Below are 20,056 nucleotides of genomic sequence, written 5' to 3'. Positions count from 1 at the left end.
GCTCGGGCCGCCGCGGGGAGCTGCCCGGTGCCGCAGTCGCGGCCGAGGCGCGCCCCCCTCCCGCCCCGGCCTGGCTCCGCGTCCTGGTGCCCGAGAGAGACGAGCCGCGGATGTCTCCTCAGCCCGCTTCTGCAGGCCGGGCGCCGGGTGAGGGGCGCCGCGCCGGGCTCCAGCCCGTCGGGTGGGAGCAGGGGAGGCCCGGCTCTCCCCTCCCGCGGAAGAGCCCCGGAGCATATGGTAATGCTTATGTAAGAAGCAGCCGCTCCTTAGCGCGATGAACAGCGTTTTCTCTGTCCTCCCTACCTATGTCACGTTAGCTTCTCTTTCTTTCTTTTTTTCCTGATACCTTCCTTTTAAAATCAGGTTTGTGATGAGAATTTTCAGTTTTTCCACGGCCACGAGCAGTTCTGTGTATGAAATGCGCTTGTGGCAGACAAGTCAGCTCCTAGAATGATGCATGTCTTTCAGATGCCAGATAAATGGTGTTACCATTTATTTATGTTACCTTTTGAGTGTGGGGCTGGGAGCAGAGCATAAATAATATGATTGGGAGAATAAAGTGAAAAAACGATGTTTGCTCTGTTTTCTTTAATGCAAATAAGCATCAGTAACCAAAGGAGAATAGGAGATGCAGGTATTGTAGGTGAAATGTGTTTTGTTTACTAGTTAAATGGATTTCTGTAAGGTTTAACTCACAAATATTATCCATTTGCGATCTCATTCAAAATAGGTGTTTTTCTGAAGCCTGTAGGCATTGATGTACTTCTGTAGTTTTTTAATACAAGAATTTCTACTAACTTTCTTTCTGGAACTAGGACTCTTAGATACTTTCATATTTGTGTTACTTTTTTCTTGTGTGTGTAAAATGCACTCCCAGATGTCAAACTTGAGACAATTTTTTTTTACTGTCTTTGATAATTTTTATTTGTAGATAAGGCAGATTTAAGTATGAGCACAGACATTTATTTATTCAGATAAGGGAGCTGTTAAGATATTGAAACCTATAACTTTGGTTAATTTGTAACTTTGGTTAATCTGTGCAGTTACCTTTATCAGCTGGCTGCACAGGAGAAAACATATCTCTCTGTCTTTAGTTATTTTTAATAACTGCAGCAACCACTTTTCATGATATTATGGCTGCTGTCTGAAGCAGAGTATTCACCTTGTTTTACATCAGTCTTAGGTGGCTGTGATGTCAGTACTACTTCTTCATTCTGACTCTTGAGACACAAACCAAACAATACATCTGAAGAAATAGCAGGGATTTCTTTACTTTGCAGTTGATGGAAAAAGATCAATATCATACACTGATTCAGCAGCTGGAATCTATGGGGCAGTTTCAGAAAGGCTCATTGTGCCAATAAAATGTGAGTGAATGAGTATGCCTTGAAAAAGTATTTAGCCTGCTCAGTGCTTCATGTTGCTCTGTTAGCAAATAGCTCAGAGACTGTTTTCAGACTTGGACTGGTTTTCTTCTCTTCACACGGATATGCAGATACCTTCTGTTTCAACTGACTGAATTTTTTTTGTTCTATTTTTGTTTAGTGACATCCTCTTTTTCTGCATCCATTTTAACTGTAAATACACCTAGAAGTGTTTGATGTGGTTGCGGAGCAGATGGTTTACAGTAGTTTTGTCTTTTGAGTGCAATGTCAGTGTCCAGTAACTTCAATATGATTCAGCACCTCATTATTTCACTGCATTTACTTTTATAACTTCTTTTTTTTTGTTTTAGCAAAGCTTTACTGCTTTGTAATTAGTTGTGTACTTAGGATCATTCAGGGTCAAATATTCCATTTCATGGTGCTTTTCTGGAAGTTTTTTAGTTGCATATCCTGAGCTTGAGCATGTTTTAAAAGGGACTTTCCTAAGTACTTTCACTGTTCATGTGATCTTGTAGTCATGCAAGGCTACAGGAAGCTAAACTACTTATTTGACAGACCTGGAGACTATTGCTCTTTATTTAAAGGACTCAAATAGCTAAGGCAGCAACTATGGAAATGTCATCAATGTTGACTCAGAGCATCTTATTAAAAGTCTTACTTTATATTCTAATGAGTTGGGTAGCAAGTTATTGGCGTCTAAACCTAGCCTGTGTCTGAAATGACTAAAAACTAAATGAGTAATTGTGACAGGTGAACCGCCTTTCATCCTGTCAGCTATCTGCTTCCTTGTAGCATGTTTTGTTTGCAGTTTTTCTGTGTGGTAAAYGGGGCACTTCAGCTTTGCTTGCTTATTAGGTGGTGATCCTGTGCTCTTTGAGGTGGGTTGCAGTAGACTGCATCTTGTGCTGTCATTGGTGCTCTGTGCAGGTCCTTTGGGTGTTCAGTCCTCTGCAGAGGCACTCTGGGACTGCTGCCCAGATTTTCTCAGAATATGCTGATATAAATGTGGTTAGGCAGGCTTGTAGGTGTAGACTTGCAAACATGGCTGTGATGGCAAAAAAACAAAATGCTGATTGTATAAATAGTTAATATAACCAAACCTTTGACTGGCAAGAAATCGTAGAGTTGAAAAGGATTTCAGGGCAATTCAGTCTATCATTTTTTTCTGAAGATTTTACTCAGAGATATCATTAGAAGTGTAGGTTTTTTGTTTGTTCRTTTGTTTTATGAGTTAGGCACCTGAAAGGAATCTAACTGAACTAAGCAAAATAACTTTATATGGTCTAAAAAACAAAGCAGTCCCTTTTAGAGTGTCTGGATTTGAATTGATARTAATCAGTCAGAGAGCTGATCCTCTAGCAATCAACAGAAAGATTTTACTGTGTATCTGCTAGATCTTGTAGCCTTCTTAACATCTGTTAGTCCCCGAGTTCAGTTCCTTGATCTTACCTKTTCACTTATAAAAGGCACAGGATGTTTTACAGGCTGCCTATAAATAATACACTTGCTATATAATTGAGAGAATGTTGGAACTGTTCTTGGTGGATGAAGATACTCCAGAAATAAATTTTTAAAGAAAACTTTAACTTCATAGCTCTGTGATATGTATTCTCATTTCTTGAACTGATTTTTCTTCTCCCTCATGTAAAACTTGCTAGAATTAGTGAGAGCTGGAAATGTATTTTTTTTTCTACTGTAGTCAACTGTTTCCAGTATGCTCATTTTAGTATAGTGTTAATGTGAATTTGTGTTTATTTAAGTCTGCATGTAAAGGTAAGAAGTTGACCTAAATAGTTCTACCATAAAAAATGTTTTTCTRAAAGCATGTTATAGTATTTATCTGTTTGTTGGAAATGTTTAACCTTAGCTGTACCTCAGTTCACAACTGAATGAGTCTTGGGTGAATAGGAATTTAGCAATTCATTTGATTATATATGTATGTATGTATATATGTGAATAACCATTCTCCAGTGGTGGCACTGTATCAGGACTACAGCAATTCGTATTGTTAGAGCAGATGGGAAAAAAAAGAGAGAAAAAATACTGTTCATTTTTAACTTACATAGCAAAACTGAGTAGTCTGTTTGCTAACTGACCTTCTGTAAACCTTTAAATTGCATGGTTAAGTACTGTCTAGTTATTGCTTGAAATTACAAAACTCTTCTAGTGAATTAGAAAAAAAAATGAGTATAAATGGAAATGCCAACCAGATCCTCATTACAATATTACAGTATATGACAGCAATGTTTTACTGCCCTATTAGTATACTTGGTATGCTAACTGTATCTGGCCTTCTCAGCAGAAATTTTTAAGAGTGCCATCCTTGTTAGCCAACATGGAACTTGGCCTCATTTAAATTGTATAGGATTGTAATTGTATCTTTTGCTTTCCTTGCTGCTGACTGCATGGGAAGGAACTGTTTTGATGGACTGATGACTCACATACTGTCCAGAGTTCAAGGGTTTTTTTGTACAGACTCACACAGGAAAATTCTTTTCTAACTGTGTATCTGATAAAACTTTTTGTCCTGTTCCTTTGTTTTTCTGTTCTTCATTTTCTTGCTCCCAAACTGATGATAAAGATCCAAGTCTCTGAAGAATTGGATTCTTACTTACTTCAAATTTCTAGTTTTGCCTTGAGAGCAGAGCAGGCATTTAGAATGAAGGATTTTGAGAAAAGCTTGAATGCATCATAGCTTATGGGTCTAACTTTAGTTTTTTGAACTGTGACATTGAACCTGTCTGCAGTTCCCAGTTAAGGTAAGTTACTAACGGAAAGAGATGTGTATATATGTATATGGGTTTTTTTTTTCCTTCGAGGTCTGCCTAGCCAAGTTCACCTTAGAGAAAAAAAATCCAGGCTTTTCTTGGTGACAATTTTAGAATATAGCATGAAAAACAAAGTGGAAACTTGACTACTTACCAAAGTCTGTTGTTACACGGATATATCCAAAATTACTAGAATTTCACAGATACAGAGAACAGAAGCTGAAATTGTGTCTCTTCTGGTTTCTAGTCAATCTTTCCAAGTGTTTTAGGTCTTAATCCTGAAGGAGAATGAGCATCTCTCTTGTTCACAGATGCTGAACTGAAGGTTGAAGTATCAAGTCTGGTTTGGAAGTTCTAACCCTAGCTGGAATCAGTTATTGCATCTTTCTATGATCATTTTCAGTGGAAGTAGTATTGGAATAATTCTTACCTTTGCAAATACTCTAGGGTGTTTCTGTAACTATTTAGTGACTGTATAATTAATACTCTTCTAAATGTAGACATGCTACTATGTTAAGTTAATTTTATACCTTCTTGGTTAAATGGATGCAGATTTTGTGGGGGACCACTTGTGCTGCTTTACAAGTGAGTATTTTCTGCCTGTGATGTGATAGTTTTGAATTTAAGTGTGTGCATAAAAGTTAGACTGAGTTAAGTGGTATAAATGACAGCTTCCATTGAAATGGTAAAATTTTGTGTGATGGCAAAACCTCAGAAGTAAACTTCTATTAAAGGTAAAATGTGCATTATTTGTGAGATTTTTGTTTTTAAGCTGCAAAATTTTTTTGCTAATGGAATCATTGGGAGCCAATTTATGATTTTTTTTTTAACCTGATTTTGCTGATGTTAGTATTGTCTGTAGAGCTAGCTGGGATTTTTTTTTTTTTTTTGATTAAAATATGTATGTTGGGTGAGGAAGGGATTTTTGGAAAATATTACATTGGTAGAAAAGTGCTTCCRTGATCATTGATCATGTATGATGGGAAAAATGTTTTATGTTTCTTACCAAATAGTGCAGTTATACTGGCACTCACTTAAAATATGAGAATCTGAAGTTCTTAATACTGTTTTTCCCTAACCACTGAAATTTCTCTTTTGTTTCCTCATCTTGATTTGGTTATAGGAGGATGTTAGAAATCATGAGAAAAAAATTTGAGACACAAACTAGTTGCTTCCCAGTCTTGTTAAGTGCATTCTTTGGCTATGTACAAGAATGACCTATTTTTTTTTTCTAATGTCTGAGCATCCAGCAACTCTTGTCATCATCATTTATCTAAAGGTTTTAGGATTTAAGTGGTTTTATTTTTTGTTTGTTTTTCCACCAATCAAAATAATGCGTTGTGAGAGCTCTTTACAATATAATAAGCTTAGAGCAGTGGACTTTGTTGCTTGCCTGCATTATGTTCTGTTAGAATTTGGCAGTAATTACAACTGAGGCTTTATTTAACGCATCCACATTTCTAGTGGAGTTAATTTTAAAGGATTTCTTATTAATATTGGATGCTTTGTCAGGCAGTGACAGAATATGCTGCAGTGTTTCTGTGGCGGCTTCTCATAATACATAGCTGATTGATTGCAATGTAATGTGATTTTCAAAGTTTTTATTTTAACAGGGTCATTGTTTTGTTACACAATATGATATAACAATATGATATGTTGTACTTTTCAGTTTTCTTGCTTTCTCAAGCATTAGTATGTGAATTTAAGAGGCAAAATTGCCCAAATTTTTCAGCTTAATTTGAATGTGCAGAACTTCAGTTATCTTTTGGTGTAGTTGGAAAAGTCCATAGAGGTTCTACATTGGGAGCAGTTATGGAAAACGTGATTAAGGTTTGTAAGTGAAAACTTTCTTCCTGTTCTAGATGTTGAGTTGTTGTAGTTGACTGTARAAGATTTGACGCTTATGAGGGTATCATTTGAAATCAGGTGGTACTTGTCGTTTTACTTGAGTATTTTTATGACGAAGTGTAAACCTGTAAGTCATTCCCCACCCCTAAGCCCTGATTTGCTTGGAAAAATAATCTAGCAAAAAGCAATAAACAGCTTAATTTCTAATATATAATTAATTCTGCATACTTGGYGAAAACAAAGCTTTTTKGGGGGGAAAAAAAAAACAAACCGCAGGACACCAAATGTTTGGATATGAATAAAACTGTGTGCCTATAAACTGTTTTGAGCGTAGGCTTGAAATTCAGTATGTAGCTTGCTGAATCATTTTGTATAGCCTGCCTCGGTCCCAAATTGTGTTTGCACAATCCTGTGTGCTTAATCTCCAGATGTTTAACATTAGTATCAATATTCATTAAGCAGTTTGGACAGTGGTTTTGGTTATTTATTTTATGTGTTTGTAGTGTTTTGGGTGACCTCTRAATTCTTTTTGCAAAGTATTGTGAAATGCTCTTTGCAGCAGTGTTGTATGGGATGCCTGAAGTAATGAGGTAGCTTTTTCAGTGTGAGGGAAAGGATGTGCTGTCTTGGGATTTATAGAGCTGTGGCAATAGGCCTATGAAAAGTGTCTGTGTTTATGTAACTAGAAAAATAAGACTGAAACCTARGTGATATGCCGCAGCCCTGTAACCTGTGGTTTACTGAGACATTATTGGACTGTCCTGACGTATTGAACTGATTTAATTTTGCCACCATGCCTTGACAAATGTCAATGTGGCTTTTGCTGGGCATATAAACAGTTTATTCTAGCAGCTTGTCCACAGCGGCACAAGCAGAACTTTGGGTGATAATAGTGTGTTTTACTGTCCACTGCTATGCAATGGGGAAAGTTTGTTTAGTTATTGTGTATGAACATGTTTTTGTTTCGTGCTTTGCTTTGATGTTGGCTTGATAGTATCTATTTATAACACACTGAGCAAAGAGCTATTGTAGTAATCTTAAAAAGGACAAATTGAATCAAATCCTAAATGACTTACTTTCAAAAGTGTACTTCCATGTGCATATTTTTCTGTTTCTTTGGTTGGGGTACAGTTTTTTTCAAAATATCCCTCTGTTAACTGGCCTTGGGTCTTTTCCTAAACCTGAACTCAACTGGGGACTGATCCTGCTGCAGTGATTGTTTTCAGTTGTTTGAATAACTCCTCATGGATAAACACTTGCTAGGTCATCCCTAATTTGGTCTTGAGTACTTTAACTGTGTTTCTCTAACTGTGTGTAATTGGTGGCTCCAATGTCTGAGTAACAGACCCCACCACAAGTTTTGCCGTGTTCTTTAGTTTTCCTTTTGCCCTACTACTATAGACTGTGGAGCGTGTGTGTGTAGTTGGGTTTTTTTGTTTGTGGTGGGGTTTTTTGTAGCTTCCCCTGAGAGCCAGAAAAAAAATGTTGAACTGTGTAGGGATAGCTCATGAATTTTGTTGATGGTAACTTTAAAAAGCAAAGTTCAGCATGCTAATATTTATGTAGCACCTGATACATTGGGGTTCTTTGGCTGGAGTCTTGGATGCTAAAGTAGTGCAGATAAGAATGAGCATTTATTTACTGCACACCCTTAGGCCATTTTTCTTGGTGTTAACCCTCCTCCCAAGTTTTTACAGTATTACCATGGAATATTGCTAGCAAATTAACCTTTTTAAAGCAGAAATAGAAGCTGTCCTGTCAGGATCTGAATTTAACTCAGTTGATTCATTCACTTGTTTGTGGCCACACAGGAAGCCCCATTCATATGATCACAAAGCCTAATAGCTGTTTGTACAGTAAGATTGATCTGATTGTTCTCGTCTGTCTTGTGCTATTTACAGTCTGCTGCAAGTTCACAGAAAGTGAAGAGAATGGCTGCAAAGGAGAAGTTGGAAGCCATATTAAATGTGGCCCTAAGGGTCCCAAGCATCATGCTATTGGATGTCTTGTACAGATGGGATGTCAGCTCGTTCTTCCAGCAGATCCAAAGAAGTAGCCTGCACAACAACCCTCTCTTCCAGTACAAGTACTTGGCCCTTAATATGCATTATGTTGGTAAGTGTACGTGTATTAAAGAAAAAACAATACTGCAGTAAATACTGTTTTGTTTGCTATAATAATTTTAAGAATTTGCTGGTAGTGTGATAATATAATTACAGAATTTGTTTTATTGACTGTATTTAAAGGGCTGTTTATGTTAGCAGGAAAGAAATCCTGCACAGGGTCTTTTGCTGAGCTTTATTATTTAGCTTCAATGTGGATAGAGTAAAGCTGGAGACCAGAAATGCTATTGATGCTGTGAAAGAACCACACACCAACTATGGCATGTGTCTGACTGGTTAGAAAGACTCTGAAATGCTAAACAAACAATAAGTATTGTAACATAGTTCTTTGGCGTTAAATAAGAAAAGAGGGAACAGATTGCTTGCTCTGGACTGTGACCGTAGCCCCAAAGGATTAGCTTCCACTGCTGCGTGGATATGGCTCTTCAGCCTTAAGAAGAGTCTATATGCAGCGAGTGGATCAGAGCATGTAACAAATCCCTGTGTTGCAGATAAATGGGCAAAATCACTAACGCAGCTCAGGGAGATGAGCTTTGAAGCTTGGCCTGYAAGTTTAGCTCTGAAATGCTAGAAGTCTGTATTTAGAGATGAAAGGATTGCTATTCTGGGACCTGCCTTCCAGGTGGGTGTGTGATTCATCTAGTGACTGTACATGGGGTTAATTAGGGATTGGATCCAGACTGTTGAGGTTGATATCCATTGAGGATCTGCATTAGTGCTGCCTAGCTTTGGGAGAAATGGCTAGCATGTAATTTTCCAGCTCTGTGCAGTGTTTCTTCTTTGTAGATGGCCTGGAGGGTAAAGATGTACTGCACTCAACTAGAGAAAATACCTTTTAGTTAAGTAGTTAGAGGGCTGTGGTTTTTGAAATGGCATGTCCAGAGTTTTAATCCTGACCACAGAAATAATGGCATGTGACTTTTTAAATATTAATTGTTGTCCAGAAGTTATTTGCTGTCATTGTAAACACATGTAGCTTTCTCTGTTGTGGCTCAGTTATACTTGTACTGGGGGTAGAAGTGTATCTACTTTTAATGTAAAAGCTATGTCTTTTTGTAGGAGAGAAGAAAGAGTGTTTGTGGCTGGTGAATGTGACACAGGTCAGGAGGCATGTAACTACAGCTGCCTCTGCTGCTTTACTTGTTCTGTGCATACTGTTGTATGAATGCAAGTACCTTTTAGGAATTAGTTTATCAGATCAGTTTCTAATACAAAACTAACAGATATGCAAYGCATTATCAGTATGGCAGTGAATAATTTCTAACTGTGACACAGCTCTTCGTAGCCATTTGATAACCTTTCCCCCACTTGTATACATTGAAATACACCAATGAAAAGCATTACATAGCAGATAGGTATTATTAGCCAAGTCTTTCTCACTTGGGTGCTATTTCAGTACTAAATCTGTGAGTTTGTTCTTTCTGCTTCTTGTACAAATGGGGCTTTTAGGCTGTTGCACAATCACTCAGCAAATCTGTTATTCTTCGCTTTTGAGCTTCTGCACTTTTACTTCAATTGGCGGTTGCTACTCAAAATACGTAAACTAGATTTGTAAAGAAAGTAAGGAAAACAAAATATTTTCCCACCAATTTGGGAAATTAAGCTTCTCTGAAGAAATATTGGGGGCAATTAACTGCTAATACATAACTTCAATAACATAACTTGCTGTGCATATGATTCGGCATGCTAGTCTGCATGTCTCTGTATGCCAGAAAATTCTGTGTTTATATTTGCAGTAAGAAAACATAGTATCTTAGTAGTAATCACTCAACTAGAGAGGATATTTCAAGTAGAAAAAAATCTTTTGTCTTCTGAAGGGAATCAGGTGTAAGCGTTAGTTCTGTCATCTGGCTCTTTCATGCCATCTGTTTAAAAATACATATATRTTTCTGTTGTGAATATTGAAACATTTTGAATTATAGGACTTATTTTTGTATGTTATATTTGCAAATAAGTGCATTTTGTAGTTCTTGCTGGAATGTTTTGAAGTAACTTATAGATCAGCAGCATTATCCCAGGACTATTTCCAAACTCCTCCTCCTCATCCTATTGAAGTATTCGTTTTACCYGTCAAGACACTGTGGCTGAAGACTTTCATGCGATAAATTTGTGTGTAGTATGCTGAATTACTGCCAACAGTAGTTCTGCAGGTTGATAGACTGCCTATTACTAGGTAGAAATATTTGTAAGGAAAGCAACTTGGAAAGGAATATTTGTAAGGAAAGCAAGTTTTTTTTTTTATCTGCAGCTGATACAGGTGTGATGTGGTTTCAAAAGGTTTCCTTCAGATTTCTTTATATAATTCAAGTAGTCTGTCCTGCAGGATACATCTATGCTAGCTATAGTGACTTTTTACCACAGGCTTTTATGTAATATGGACCAGCACTTTCTGCTACTGTCAAAACTTCCGTATTTACTTTTATATTGTAGTGTAGCTGTGAGAAGATCGTCACTTCATTTTTGTTTCGTTTTCATGATGAGGAAGGTGGAAACAGTAGAAACCACRTAATTCCCTTTTGTAAAGAGCAAAGTGGTGCTATTTGTGCTAACTGGTAAATACTCCAAGCTAGTTCTGAAGAGATGAGTTGTGGCCTTAACTTGTAATCATAGTTGAACTGGGAATTTAAGTCATGTTGAGCTGAAGGTACTGAAGTGCACTAAATACATACTATTCTCCAAGAGTAAAAATAAGAGGAGAAATATTCTATCCTAAACTCTAGTGTCATTGCAAAAAAATATACATACATATTCTAGGGAAGAAACTAGGGAAACTAGATATACCAGTCAGACAAAAAGTGTTGTGCTAACCTTAAGTCTGAAAAGAAAGAAGCAGTTTGGTCATTGCAGAAATAAAATTTCCAAAATCATGAGTTGAGAAAGCATGAATTAACATGTAAATGCACTCAGTGCATACAAGGACAAAGTGGTGCTCAGATTTAGCCTTACTAAAAGCATCTCTGCATTTGCTGTCCCGTGTGGTCTATTTCCTTACTCCCAGAAATATTTAGATAAATGGATAGTAGGACTATTTTCAGTGTTACTATTTTAAACTGTAGCTATTCTTAATCAAATGCAATTTCATGACGTTTACTCAGTCTTTATTTTTTCTTTTTTAAAAAAAGAAAACCTTCTTGCAAGTGTCTTCATATTCTCTTGGATAAAAGTCTGTGTATGCTGCAGTTGGTAGACACAGAATAGAGTACAGAATATGCCATGTTCAAAATATAGCACAGTCGTCTTTCTCTCCCCATTGCTCTAGCCTGCCAAACTGTATATGACTGCTTTTGTGTTCCAGGCTTTTGCTAAGCAGCTTCCTGAGTATATAAATATCTTCAGGTAACTTTTCTGTATGAAGCTGCTATCTTGTTTTGGCAACTTGTATAATTTCCTTTATTTAAAACAAACAGTAGCTTGCTTGAAAGGACATACTTGAAATTGTATAAGACTGAATTGACTATTGTATTTCTGAGTGTCAGTCAAGACAGCCGCTTGTGTTCATAATCTACAACACATTGTGATTGTTTWTGTTCCTATAGCTTCACTTCCAGCTCTTAATTCTTTACTAGTACTCTTCAGACTCTCCTTGGTTGTAAACAGTATTGGAACTCGTATCGTGAGGTATGCTATGTTATAGAAACAGTCCCTGAATCATACAGCAGAACTAGAATTAACAGTCTGTTTTAACTGTTCAGACTATACTGCAGATCTCTCTAAGGAACTTAGTTCTTGGATTATTTATGCTTAGCATGCCCAGTCTGTTACACATTTAAAAATTATGAAGCATCTGGTGAAGCTGATGCAGTTCACCAGTAATGAGTAAATTGTGTTTTATTGAAATTATTTTCCTTGGGATATGCATATGTTAGTAACTGGAATTCTGTTCTCTATTTAAACTGTGCCATGACTTGCTAAAATAATTTATGTGTGTAGGTACGTTTAGATATTTGTCTTCTCAGTTTAAAACTCGTTTTTCAACATGTTTTCTGAAGGGCACAGTGTTAACTGTGTTAGCTTGAAGTATAAAACTTCTTGGAGTGGATAATCCTTTGTTTGGGCAGCTCTGACTGACAGGGAAGGTGAGAAGGGGGATGTGCCTTGGCATTGGCTTACAGAAACATCCACTCTGCCAAAATGCAATATATCTTAAACCACACCATGATTATGCTGCTTTGAAGAACTATTTAGTTAGCACTGGAGAGAGGCTAGGTAAAAGCTACCCTTCATGGTGCTGGTACTGATRCCCCAGTGGTTGCTTGAGACTAATACAGGTTTTGGCAGCAAATGCTGTCTGAATGGGTTGGCTGCTGGATTAATTTCAGCTTGTTGAATTTTGCATGAGCTTTGTGTTGGAGCCACCTTAGATGTAGGAGAGAGCGTTTTGCGTGATGATGGAGGTTCTATATGATGCTGCGCGTTGTAACAGAGCAGCTAAAGAGCTAGTCTTCCTCCCAGAAGGATGGTGTAGTTGTCTCAGTCAATGCAAGAAACCCACCTCGGGGGGTTATTAAAGGAAGCTTAATATGCACTGAAGATATACAAGAACTTTTACCTGTTTCCTTTTATATGACTTAAAAATAAGTGGCTATTGTGKTTCCTTCTGGACTTAAGCTAGCCTCTGTTGAAGAGGCCACAGAATGTTGCCTGGGAATTCCTGTRCCATGCCTTTTAGCTGCTGTGGGTAAAGCATATCTTTTGAAAACCATCTACTTCTGAGGTAGGTGCTTTAGACGCAGAGGATTTCATGAATCCTCTATGTGAATTGTTTCAGTGGCTAGTTATCTTGAGAATTAGACACACCGAAAACATGRATTTTGATCTTAAATTGTTGTTATACTACTCATCCTGTATCAAAGACATTCTTTGAGAAGGCTGTTCTGTATTACTGGCACTTGTGTATTGTGATTAGATCATCTTCTGAATGAGCTGCATTGAGGACGRTTACTGTTTAGGCCAAAATAAAATAGCTAACTCAGTGGTTCACTAATCCTATGTTGAGTCATGACAGACAAGGGTTTGGATGGTATTTCATGAATCACAACCTGCTGCTTCACAAATTGCTTTGCAAGTGATTATAGGATGAGCCCTGTACTCTCAGAGGATATAGACGAAAGTGGTTCCCCCCCCCGCCCCGCAATTTTTTTTTTTTTTTATGAACCAAGCAAGTGTGCCATTAGTTTCTGGTGCTTAAGGATTTGAATTCCTCACTTTGTAGCATCCAGCGCAAACAGCTGCTTTTTCAGAGGGCAGTGTTTGTTTGTCAAGGCTCTGCAGAAGCAGAATCCAAGTGATGGTGTGGTTTTACTAAGAAATGTCAGGAACTTTTGAATTGGTTTTCATGTGCAGAGTTCTCATTTTTGGTCTAAAAATGTAGGAAACTTTGAGTAATGTGAAATGGACACGAGATCTGTAATCATGGAAATGAGCACTAAAAAGGTTCATAAAGAGTGACTTTGATCATGCTCCAAAAGACTCCACTGTATGCAGCATGTCAGTAGACTTGAGCATCTGAGTTTTACTGAGAAGTAATTGGGGTGAGTGAACTTGAGAAACACCTTGGTACACAACCAGGGGGAGAATGCTGAAAGGCAATCTGTGAACCTCTGCTTACTGCAACAGTGAGCATTGCACGAGTGAAAGGTTTTCATCTGGCTGAATCAACAAGTTGTAAATGAAGTCATGAGCTAGCTAATGCATGCGTTTTTGTCTCGCAACATTTCATTTAGCTTTTCTGCTTATTCTTACTGTTTGCAGTTTTTCTCGTTCTCTAGTGGGCCCTAAATCTGGCCTGTCGTACAGAGGAGGCAGTAGAAGCTCTGCTTCCTTGTGCTGCTGAATTAGGTACTGGACGGTGTGTCTGTGCATTTGAAAGATTGGCAGAATGGGTTTCCTATAGCACTCCTTATAGCTGGCAGTCTAAGGGTGCAAATGGCAATGCTGTTCCTTGGTGGCATAGCACCAGGACCCTACCAGGGGGTTCAGCAAAGAAAGTATTCTCTCTTGCCTTTATTTTCTTTAACCATACATTAGGACAGTTTATTTTCCAGGGCAGGAATTGGGCTCCATTGAGCCTGCTCCTTAAACTTGAGCAGAAATGGACTTAGTGAATTAACAGGGGCAATACACCAAATTGCAGGAGTGAAAAAATAGTACGCATGGCCCAAATTAAGGGAGAGGAGTGGACCTAGACCTCCAAAAGCTGTGRGTGAAAGTGGGCACAGTTACTGTTAACCAGTGTATGAAGATTGCCCCCTAAGATGTCTATTTTTCAAAGTGTAAAACCTTGTACATGGACAATTCTCCAAAGGGGTAGATGCTGTCAGCATCAGGTTTTCTTTTGTTGGAGGAGGTGTAAATGAAAACCGAACATAGCGACCTAGATGAGAAGTTTGCTGTGAGACATTTAATTTCCTGGTTCTTTTGTTTTTGAAGTAGAATCTCTTTTATGCCATACACTGATTATGTCATTTGTGCTGAAGGAAAGGGAATAAAAGATCACTTCTAGTATGTCTGAATCTGCACTCATCTTCCTTTTCTTTTGCAGTCAGCCAGTTTGGTAATGAATTACTTGCTTTCTTTTTTTGGCAGAGGCATAGRTAAAAGTGAGATTGGTACCACTGTGGGAATAGGGCCTTTGCAGCAAAAATGCAAATATTGCAGTATGAAGTATGTTAAAAATCTCTCATATCAAGTCACAAGAGAGAACTGTAAATAAGAGTGAAAAGGAACTACTTTAAATGTCTCTCCCTCTCTTCAAAATCTAACAATTAGAGCAAACAAAAGCTGTTTCAGAGTAAGCATTTAAATTCTGGCCCAAACTCATGAGCAGTGATGTTCATCGTTAAAGCTACTGCAATAACCTTGACTTTCTTGTGTTTCTTCCCAGTGCAGTGTTGTAAGCATCTGTGCTCTTTGGAGGCCCTCTGTTTAAAAGCCACAGATGTGACAGTAGTCTCTCTTTTCAGGTTGTATTTAGATGGGTTTTTTTGCTCCTTTGGTCTCTTGCCCTGTTCTTTATTTGAATCTGTGATCATGTAGTGAAGAATGAGCTTCAAGCTCTTCTAAAATATTCCTGTGTATTATGACTATGCTGGAGCGCAATGACTGCCTTTTAAAATGTCTTCCATTTACAGGAATTATTTTAGCACAGCTCAAGTATGTCATTGTGTGGCCTTAGAATTTCACTTTTGTATGAAACAAAAAGGTAAAGGAGGTGGCAGAGCTTAAATGCAAATACTGTAAACATATTCTTGAACTAGTTATAGAGTAACAGAGGACTAAAAATAATAAAATATATAACTTAATAATTAAAAAAACAAATTCCATTTACTTCTCTTTCACCTGAAGATGAGTCATGGGCTGCAGTGAGAAAGAAAGGTTTAGAGAGATTTGACTTAAGTTGTGGAGTGGTACAGGGGTTTGCCATTTGGTTTGTTCCACTGAGGGAAATGTCCCTAACAAAGTAATCAAGGGGAGGTGGTGAATATGGCAGAGACAAGATAWTAAGAATGTCTGCAGATCATCTGAGAGCTGGTGAAGCTTGTTATAGGATTATGGTGCATAATGCCATGGAATTGTGGATTTTTTTTTGTTAATACTAAATAACGAAAGCCCATAGCATGTCCATTATAGTCAACATGGAAGATTATATTATGATTATATTTAAATTAATTATATTTAAACAGTGTAAGTAAGTGTCCAATATCACTTAGTAATTGTTCAGTATTACCAGTGTTCCCATCTTTCTCCATCTTACTAACTTGCTAATGTTTTTGTAACCAGCTTTACCTGCCTTGATTTTAAAGCTGGTAACTGAAGGGCTCATTCCCACTGGCTTTGTCTAAAAGAGACAGACTGGAAGGTTTTAAGTCATATGTGGCAGATAGCGGGATCCTTCTGCTAGTTCAGGATGATGTGGTGCAAACTGGTTAAAGGTCTTCACAGATTCTGCCAAGCATTTTCTGCTGCTGCTGCTTGTGTGTTTGGTGGAGMAGAGGAAGGTGGTGAATGGAGAAGATGAGTTCCACAAAGTACAATTGTTTGTCCGTTTGCTAAGAATTTTTATCGAGTAAGGGGGCATACTGTGTTTCTAGGCTGTTTGTCTTATAGTAGCTGATTGTTTAAGTCCTGATGAGTGCTTAATCTAGAATTACATTATTGTTTTCTTGCTTAAGTATTTTTCAAAAAGCTCAAAGTGTAAATTAACTCCTTRTTAAAAAGGATGTTCCCAATGTTGCTGAATAGATGGATGATGATGCCTTAAATGTAACATTAAAGTATAGCTATAAGTGGCAGGATAAATTCCTCTATAATATTTTGTTCTTAGCTGCAGGGGAGTTGTTAGCTATTGTTTTTTTCTAATTGGATTTCAGTGCTGGGYGCTTAAGTTGACCTTCAGAAAGAGAATGAGCGCGCTGCGTTGTGACGGAGAGCTCAGGAACGAAGATTAGTGAGGGCACTGTGCACTAGGTCTTCAACCTGCAGAGTCTGTCTGGGAGAAAAGAGAAGGGGATGGGCACGTATCCCCCAGTTCTGAAGTGGATTCCAAAGAACTGCTTTATTTAAGTGCCCTAATAGAAGCAGGTGTAAAAAACCATTCTAGTTGTTGCTCTAACAGCTACTGAGTAGCCTGGCTGTGTTTTTGAAAAATAAAGCTGTATCTGCACTGGGTCTTTTTCTGCAATCTTACTAAATGCTAATAGGCAGCAAAGGAATTACTGATATAAACGTCCACAAACCCTAGGCTGTGCCGAGTGTTTCACTTGATTCACACAGCACTGTTGAGCTGCATATGCTTTAATAGTACTAGTACAGAGAAGGGCCTATGTCTGTCCGTCTCAAATTATGGCATGCAAAGTATCTTTAAACCATAACACAGTGGAAGAATTAAAATGTATAGTACTAATCAGTATGGAAAAGTTTTTTGTGCCGCTTAAAGAAAAGGTATTTTTACATTGATTGACTGTGTTTGTGGGATGGAAGTTTTTTTTTTTTTTTTTTCCTGTTATGCTGTAAACTTGGTTTCACTTTGAGAAAGAAGGTGGCCTAGACCTGTTTTCCATCTGTTTCATGGTTTGTAGTTATAAGTCTTTTAAAAATACTATAGATCAAGTCCACAAATTGGTATCTAGATGTGATTTTACTGAAACCAGTAGAGGTATTTCTGTTTCACAACCACGATTTTTTTATTATGTGTTTTAATGAGAAAAACATTTGGTGCATTAATTTTAAAAATAAATTGAAACAAAGGTAGTTGAAGAGACCTCAGTAACTTCAGTATTTATTCAGATTTTAAGACATTTGGGATTAGATAGCATTCTTTGAAATATCAACGTCTGCTTTTTATTACAGGTTACATCTTAAGTGTTGTGCTCCTGACTTTACCAAGGCAACACCTGGTTCAGCTTTACCTGTACTTTTTGACTGCACTGCTGCTGTATGCTGGTCACCAAATTTCCAGGTAAGAATAAATGAATGTATTTTGTTAACTTGGATTGGTAATTAGAAAAATAACCAGGATTTTCTCAATAGTTTATAAAAATAGAAGGGCAGGACTGGGTTTGTGGAAGTGCTGTCCCTCCCCCCCCCCCCTTTCTTCTGTGCCAGGCACCTGCATGTATCTTGCTGTTTGTTCTGAACAAGTTTACAGCATTAAATCTGCAGTCGAGTTCCTGCCTTTCTTAAAAGGAGTTACAGCTGCTTTTGTGAGATGTAATGTCTATTAATATAAGGAGAGAAAACACCACAAGATTGTGATTTCTGATGTAGTAAACTCAGTTACTCAATGGCTCAGCTAACATGCTTTCAAAACTGGAATGTTTTATGATGTGGACAGGATGTTATTTTTAATTTGCTGACACCTAGAATGAGAAAAAAGAGTTGTGTAGGGGAGGGTAAAAGTGAAGTAGTAGTAGAAATTATTCTTAAATTAGTCTTTAATATATTTTACAATTAATACAAAGAGCAAGCTGTCTTGTATCACACACAATGACAGTGGAGAGCTCCAAGACAAGCAAAACAAAGTAGTTTTTTTTGATTGGTTCTGGCTGGATCTGTTGAAAGCCAGTGCAAATGCTCATAGAGACAAGACATTGAGTTGAAACCAGAAAGAGTACCATCATGTTAATGGATTTACATGGGAAGTTTTTGAAATGTGGGCTTGAGCCTGATTTGTTTTGGTGCCTGCTGATGGGAAGGGTTTTTTAAATGTACCTTTGATTTAAGTGAGGTGATAGGTTTGTAATTTCCACATCCGAAATGTTATTACAAAAGTCCTATGTTAAAGCTCAGGAAAGTGTTAATRGAGGTTTTGTGGCGACCTGATGTGTCCATGTTGTGGCTTGTCAGTGTTTCAGTTAATGATTTCCTGAATGGATGAAGATGCAAGAGAGGAATTATGACCTCTTATTTCCAGGTTAGGAAGGAAAGAGGGGGCTTTTTGTCATTTTTTGGGGAGTCCTGAGTTTTTGTGGATACACTTTACAAATGTTTCTCCTGGAGCTAAAGATATATTAGGTGTTTTTAGAACTTGTGTTAAAATAAGGGTAGTAACAGATATCCATCAAATGCAGGGCTTTAGTCCAGAACATTTGGAGCTAGAGTTCTTTGTGTATTCTATTCTGGATTTTTAGTCTTTTAAAAAGAAATGAGATAGTATAAATGTGTGTTTGTTTTTTCCACTGGTGTAACTGGTGTTGCTGTGTGCGGTTTGAGACCAACAGGCTGTATTGAAACATTTTAGATACCGTATTGTTTGGACTGTTTAGCATATTGGTACTAAGCTTTCTATATTTGAAGCTTCTTGAGTGATTTAATAAAGACTTTAAATCTTGCATCCACTGGCACAAAAAATATTTTTAATTAAAAGATGTCATGTATTCAAATGGTTGAGCAGTATTCTCTAGCTATTTTGCAAAACAGATACACTTGCTAGCACTTTTGAGTGAGCTTACCCATTCCCTAGGTGTAAAACTGATCTGATTTGGAAGGAAGGAATGTTCTTGATTGGTAAAGGGATTTCTCAGCAGCAGCCTTTTGTATAAAGCAGGGAGTTACAGTTGTATTACTTCTTCAAAAGAATTTTTGAATCCAATTACTGGATATGGAAAATAGTAAGCATTGAGGTGTAACTAACACACAAATATACTCTATACTGGAGTTGCTCCTTTTATTGACAAAACCAAACAATTACAGCTGATGTTTATATTTAGCAGGCTGATCGGAAAAAGACATACAGTAATCACATATGCAAACTGTTCCTGATTTTTTTAATAATAATTCGGCTTAGAGCTGAAAACTTCTAGTTAACTGCGTGCACATAGCCCCAGCTGGGATGTTATTTAATACAGATAGAGAGGTTTTATATTGAGGCTAGTTGAGTTAATGCAAATTACAGACCAGCATCAGCTGGCAATTGTGACTCTGTAGTCTCTGGAAATTCTGAGTTGATGAAAGACTTCAGTTTCTCAGTGTTGTTTTTCCAACCCAGAAGTAGCTTATGGTTCAGCTGCAAGACTAGGAATCATAAGATGTAAGTTTACTGTTAAGCCCTAACTTAACACTTCCAGATCTATATGATCTTGACAAGTCACTTAATATTTGTTTCYTCCTCTGCAAAACTGAGAATTATATGAATTGATTAGTTAATGTTCATGAGCACCTGGAGAGTCCTAGAAGGCTCTGCATTTCTGTGTAACATATTAAGTTGGCAATTTGGATAGAGAGAATTCATCATCTGTTATGGAAAACAGAAGTCAGCTTTAAAAAACAAAATGCTGCCACTTCTGACATGTGGAATATATGCTTTTTATATATATATAGCTGTGCAAATGTCTTGCTTAAAAGGGTCACATTTCAGAGAATCATGGAATGACTGAGGTTGGAGATCATCAAATCCAAAACCCCTACTTGAGCAGGATCACCTAGGGCAGATTGT

At 37.5% G+C, this 20,056-nt stretch overlaps 1 protein-coding gene across 1 annotated transcript in view; it reads left to right on the top strand.

Annotated features, from left to right (window-relative positions):
* Positions 1–7,902: 7,902 nt before the first annotated feature.
* The window catches only part of RNF145 (ring finger protein 145), a 33,822-nt gene continuing 21,668 nt past the window's right edge, over positions 7,903–20,056 (top strand). Inside the window, exons 1-2 of the mRNA XM_085317965.1 lie at positions 7,903–8,116; positions 17,473–17,581. Of these exons, the coding sequence (XP_085174091.1) occupies positions 7,933–8,116; positions 17,473–17,581 (293 nt within the window). The 5' untranslated portion in view covers positions 7,903–7,932. The remainder of the gene's footprint in view (positions 8,117–17,472; positions 17,582–20,056) is intronic.

This window comes from Rhea americana, unplaced genomic scaffold (genome assembly GCF_003343005.1).
Source record: "Rhea americana isolate MKP2758 unplaced genomic scaffold, rheAme1 scaffold_51, whole genome shotgun sequence".
Classification (NCBI taxonomy): Eukaryota; Metazoa; Chordata; class Aves; order Rheiformes; family Rheidae; genus Rhea; species Rhea americana.
Note: the sequence above shows the minus strand (reverse complement) of the source record. Positions and strands in the feature narration are given on the sequence as shown.